General features: G+C 56.7%; 1 protein-coding gene and 1 long non-coding RNA gene across 2 annotated transcripts in view; both read left to right on the top strand.

The window, feature by feature from the left end:
• The window catches only part of iqch (IQ motif containing H), a 109,344-nt gene that overhangs the window by 77,817 nt on the left and 25,527 nt on the right, over positions 1-6,000 (top strand). Inside the window, exons 17-18 of the mRNA XM_052481086.1 lie at positions 1,308-1,428; positions 1,925-2,090. Coding sequence (XP_052337046.1) covers positions 1,308-1,428; positions 1,925-2,090 — 287 coding nt within the window. The remainder of the gene's footprint in view (positions 1-1,307; positions 1,429-1,924; positions 2,091-6,000) is intronic.
• LOC127912186 (uncharacterized) lies at positions 2,140-3,261 on the top strand. The gene is made up of 3 exons (XR_008081355.1): positions 2,140-2,450; positions 2,491-2,610; positions 2,931-3,261. It is a non-coding gene; the product is annotated as an uncharacterized LOC127912186 (long non-coding RNA).

Here is a 6,000-nt window from a genome sequence, read left to right as displayed (position 1 = left end):
CTCTTCCTCCCCATCCCCTCCTCTTCCTCCCCATCCCCTCCTCTTCCTCCCCATCCCCGCCTATTCCGCCCCATCCCCTCCTCTTCCGCCCCATCCCCTCCTCTTCCTCCCCTCCTCTTCCTCCCCCTCCTCTTCCTCCCCATCCCCTCCTCTTCCTCCCCATCCCCGCCTCTTCCTCCCCATCCCCTCCTCTTCCTCCCCATCCCCTCCTCTTCCTCCCCATCCCCGCCTCTTCCTCCCCATCCCCTCCTCTTCCTCCCCATCCCCGCCTCTTCCTCCCCATCCCCTCCTCTTCCTCCCCATCCCCTCCTCTTCCTCCCCATCCCGCCTCTTCCTCCCCATCCCCGCCTCTTCCTCCCCATCCCCTCCCCTTCCTCCCCATCCTCCCTCCTCTTCCTCCCCATCCCCTCCTCTTCCTCCCCATCCCTGCCTCTTCCTCCCCATCCCTTCCTCTTCCTCCCCCTCCTCTTCCTCCCCATCCCTTCCTCTTCCTCCCCATCCCCTCCTCTTCCTCCCCATCCCCTCCTCTTCCTCCCCATCCCCTCCCCATCCCCTCCCCTCCTCTTCCTCCCCATCCCCTCCTCCCCATCCCCCTCCCCATCCCGCCTCTTCCTCCCCATCCCCGCCTCTTCCTCCCCATCCCCGCCTCTTCCTCCCCATCCCGCCTCTTCCTCCCCATCCCGCCTATTCCGCCCCATCCCCTCCTCTTCCTCCCCATCCCCTCCTCTTCCTCCCCATCCCGCCTCTTCCTCCCCATCCCCGCCTCTTCCTCCCCATCCCCGCCTCTTCCTCCCCATCCCCCGCCTATTCCACCCCATCCCCTCCTCTTCCTCCCCATCCCCTCCTCTTCCTCCCCATCCCCTCCTATTCCGCCCCATCCCCTCCTCTTCCTCCCCATCCCCGCCTCTTCCTCCCCATCCCCGCCTATTCCACCCCATCCCCTCCTCTTCCTCCCCATCCCCTCCTATTCCACCCCATCCCCTCCTCTTCTTCCCCATCCCTGCCTCTTCCTGCCCATCCCCTCCTCTTCCTCCCCATCCCCTCCTCTTCCTCCCCATCCCCTCCTCTTCCTCCCCGTCCCCTCCTCTTCCTCCCCATCCCCCCTCATTCTCCTCCCCCTGCCACTTCTCACCCCCTCATTCTCCTCCCCCTGCCACTTCTCACCCCCTCATTCTCCTCCTTCTCCTCCCCCTGCCACTTCTCACCCCCTCATTCTCCTCCTCCTCCTCCCCCTGCCACTTCTCACCCCCTCATTCTCCTCCTTCTCCTCCCTCTGCCACTTCCTCCTCCCCAATTCCCCCCTCCAGGTGGTGTAGTGGAGGGATACCCTCCCTCAGACAGTGTTACCTGTCTAACAGTAGACCTGCTACTGCAGCCAGACGGGGAGGTCACCGTGCTGTCCTGTGGAGACCAGCTCCACGGCACCAGGTAGGCAGCCTAGAGGTTAGAGGTCACCAGCTCCACGACCCCAGGTAGGCAGCCTAGAGGTTAGAGGTCACCATCCTGTCCTGTGGAGACCAGCTCCACGGCCCCAGTTAGGCAGCCTAGAGGTTAGAGGTCACCATCCTGTCCTGTGGAGACCAGCTCCACAGCCCCAGGTAGGCAGCCTAGAGGTTAGAGGTCACCAGGTAGGCAGCCTAGAGGTTAGAGGTCACCGTGCCTAGAGGTTAGAGAGTTGGTCCAGCAACCGGACTTCTGACAGGAAGTGAGCTGGAAATCCAAGTGTTGCTGGGATTAAATTTGAGATGACACCTCCTGCCGTTGTACCCTTCGTGAACTGAACCCCTAAAACTCCTCTGCCCCAACCTCTCCAACCTATGTCTGAGTATGTGTGTTTCTCAAGGGTTGTAATAAAACACATTTATTTACATTGGACAGCTTCTTCCTCTTCTTCCTCTTCTTCCTCCTCTTCTTCTTCTGTCAGTGAGTTGGAGACTGCAGGATCCTCAGTGCCTCAAACCTCTGTGTGTCCTGATGCCCTGCACACCCTCTGTCTCCGTGTGGGACAGGCCTGCCTTCAACGCCACATCATTGGACATGTCTCTATGGACCTGGCCACATTCCTGGACCCTAGGACACTGGAGCAGCAGGTAGGAGAGACAGGGAGGCCCTAGGGCACTGGAGCAGCAGGTAGGAGAGACAGGGAGGCCCTAGGACACTGGGGCAGCAGGTAGGAGAGACAGGGAGGCCCTAGGACACTGGAGCAGCAGGTAGGAGAGACAGGGAGGCCCTAGGACACTGGAGCAGCAGGTAGGAGAGACAGGGAGGCCCTAGGACACTGGAGCAGCAGGTAGGAGAGACAGGGAGGCCCTAGGACACTGGAGCAGCAGGTAGGAGAGACAGGGAGGCCCTAGGACACTGGAGCAGCAGGTAGGAGAGACAGGGAGGCCCTAGGACACTGGAGCAGCAGGTAGGAGAGACAGGGAGGCCCTAGGACACTGGAGCAGCAGGTAGGAGAGACAGGGAGGCCCTAGGACACTGGGGCAGCAGGTAGGAGAGACAGGGAGGCCCTAGGACACTGGAGCAGCAGGTAGGAGAGACAGGGAGGCCCTAGGACACTGGAGCAGCAGGTAGGAGAGACAGGGAGGCCCTAGGACACTGGAGCAGCAGGTAGGAGAGACAAGGAGGCCCTAGGACACTGGGGCAGCAGGTAGGAGAGACAGGGAGGCCCTAGGACACTGGAGCAGCAGGTAGGAGAGACAAGGAGGCCCTAGGACACTGGAGCAGCAGGTAGGAGAGACAGGGAGGCCCTAGGACACTGGAGCAGCAGGTAGGAGAGACAAGGAGGCCCTAGGACACTGGGGCAGCAGGTAGGAGAGACGGGGAGGCCCTAGGACACTGGAGCAGCAGGTAAGAGAGACAGGGAGGCCCTAGGACACTGGAGCAGCAGGTAAGAGAGACAGGGAGGCCCTAGGACACTGGAGCAGCAGGTAGGAGAGACAGGGAGGCCCTAGGACACTGGAGCAGCAGGTAGGAGAGACAGGGAGGCCCTAGGACACTGGAGCAGCAGGTAAGAGAGACAGGGAGGCCCTAGGACACTGGAGCAGCAGGTAGGAGAGACAGGGAGGCCCTAGGACACTGGAGCAGCAGGTAAGAGAGACAGGGAGGCCCTAGGACACTGGAGCAGCAGGTAGGAGAGACAGGGAGGCCCTAGGACACTGGAGCAGCAGGTAGGAGAGACAGGGAGGCCCTAGGACACTGGAGCAGCAGGTAAGAGAGACAGGGAGGCCCTAGGACACTGGAGCAGCAGGTAAGAGAGACAGGGAGGCCCTAGGACACTGGAGCAGCATGTAGGAGAGACAGGGAGGCCCTAGGACACTGGAGCAGCAGGTAGGAGAGACAGGGAGGCCCTAGGACACTGGAGCAGCAGGTAGGAGAGACAGGGAGGCCCTGGGACACTGGAGCAGCAGATAGGAGAGACAGGGAGGCCCTAGGACACTGGAGCAGCAGGTAGGAGAGACAGGGAGGCCCTAGGACACTGGAGCAGCAGGTAGGAGAGACAGGGTGAAACATACATCGGGAGGTAGTCTCTCATGAGTGTCTAAATGAAACCACTGCCTCCACAACCAGATGTCGTAGCTAGCCAGGGCAGGTTCTGAGATTAGTAGGTAGGTAGCCAGTGGGTTGTTGATATAGGATCTTAATTTTAGCCAGTTTCCTGTAGCAACAGGAAATGTGAATTATGATGTGGATTATAATTAATGGACAATCTTGTAGAAGTTGATGCATTTTTCGTGTGGGGAAAATCAAGGCTGAAACTTCAGAAGCCTTTTTAAAACTTTAAATACACGACAATTGTCCTGCAATAGGGTAATTTAATTTCAAATCCTACATCTGTAGACAGGCAGTATAGTGGTCCCTCCAATCCAGAGTTGTGTAGTCGATCACGCCATTGCTGCCAGAGGTATAGGTTGTTCCTATGCTGGTCAGAAGATCAATTTAGGGAAGCTGAGGTTAGGTCAGGGAGGAGGACACACATCAGCAGATAGATGTCTCTCTCTCTCTCTCTCTCTCTCTCTCTCTCTCTCTCTCTCTCTCTCTCTCTCTCTCCCCCTCTCCCCCTCTCTCTCTCGCTCTCTCTCTTTCTCCCCCTCTCTCTCTCTCTCTCTCTCTCTCTCTCTCTCTCTCTCTCTCTCTCTCTCTCCTACCCCCCTCTCTCTCTCTCTCTCTCTCTCTCTCTCTCTCTCTCTCTCTCTCTCTCTCTCTTTGTCTCTCTCTCTCTCTCTCTCTCTCTCTCTCTCTCTCTTTGTCTCTCTCTTTCTCCTCGCCCTCTCTCTCTCTCTCTCTCCCCCTCCCCCTACTTCTCCAGGATAGATGTCTCTCTCTCCCCTCCCCTACTTCTCCAGGATAGATGTCTCTCTCTCCCCCCTCCCCCTACTTCTCCAGGATAGACAGAGAGCAGAACCATCTAATAAACTGCCAGCTCTTATTGTGTCAATAAACTGATGGTGCCCTCTGACCTTATAACAACCCCTAGACAGGCAGGGTGGCAGGGGGCTATTTAGGCTATCTATAGGTCATTCTAAAGAGATCTGATTGACTGCTTCTGGGGGAATGTTCTGTCTGACTGTCTGTGTTTGGCCCTATGACTGGATAGCCGGGGCTCATATTCACAGTGTCTCAGATCAGGTCATCTCCTCTTATTCGTTATTAATTGAAAGGAAAAATTGGTCTCAATATCAGTTTCAGTTCTACTTCTGAGATGCTTTGTGATTACGAGGCCCTGGAATCAAGACTGATATGCTCAGTTTCATCATGTCACTTTGGACCCCAGGATGGATGCTTGGATTCCAGGCCGGATGCTTGGACCCCAGGCCGGATGCTTGGACCCCAGGATGGATGCTTGGACCCCAGGATGGATGCTTGGACCCCAGGCCGGATGCTTGGATCCCAGGACGGATGCTTGGACCCCAGGCCGGATGCTTGGACCCCAGGCTGGATGCTTGGACCCCAGGCCGGATGCTTGGACCCCAGGCCGGATGCTTGGACCCCAGGATGGATGCTTGGACCCCAGGCCGGATGCTTGGACCCCAGGCTGGATGCTTGGACCCCAGGATGGATGCTTGGACCCCAGGCTGGATGCTTGGACCCCAGGATGGATGCTTGGACCCCAGGATGGATGCTTGGACCCCAGGATGGATGCTTGGACCCCAGGATGGATGCTTGGACCCCAGGCCGGATGCTTGGACCCCAGGCCGGATGCTTACAGTATTCTGACGATGTTTGACCGGTCTACTTAGAACAACGTACATATGAACATAGTCAAGTCACTTTGTCTTCAACCTCTCTGGGGTTGTATTTGTGTTGAGACATGGGTTGATTGATGACGTTGGAAGCAGATTACTTCATGGTAGTTTAACCTCAGCGTCTAGCAGGCGGCTGTATTGACTCAAGTATTGATCCAGAAGGGGCTGTGGAATGGTTTCCGTGACACGCGGCTGATAGAATACCCTGTGCAAGTGACCCGTTCCTACTTCATACTTCCGTGTCCCTGGTCTTTAAATGAAAGATTACAACATCAAATTCATGAAAACGCAATTATATCAGACATATAACAAATTATTTTTGTGTTTGTGGATGAATTTGTTTTCGGGGGGTGGAGGCAGTGTCTTTGGTGGGGGGCAGGTCTTCGGGGGGTCAGTGTCTTTGGGGGCAGTGTCTTCCAGGTCATTCGGGGTTGGGGGTCAGTGTCTTGGAGGGGGTCCCAGGATGGGGTTGGGGGTCAGTGTCTTCGGGGGGTGCAGTGTCACCACCAGACAGTCTGAGACAAACCTTTGACATGTAGTTGTAGCAGGGACATGTTCATTAATGTTATACTGAGTACTGAGTGTTACATCTTTCCTACAAGGAATGCCACGAAGTAGTCAATGCCAATCAGTATGGTGTGTGGTCGACAGAGACCAATCAGTATGGTGTGTGGTCGACAGAGACCAATCAGTATGGTGTGTGGTCGACAGAGACCAATCAGTATGGTGTGTGGTCCCAGAGACCAATCAGTAT

This window comes from Oncorhynchus keta, chromosome 26, assembly GCF_023373465.1.
Source record: "Oncorhynchus keta strain PuntledgeMale-10-30-2019 chromosome 26, Oket_V2, whole genome shotgun sequence".
Taxonomy (NCBI): domain Eukaryota; kingdom Metazoa; phylum Chordata; class Actinopteri; order Salmoniformes; family Salmonidae; genus Oncorhynchus; species Oncorhynchus keta.
This window is presented reverse-complemented; position numbering and strand designations above follow the sequence as displayed.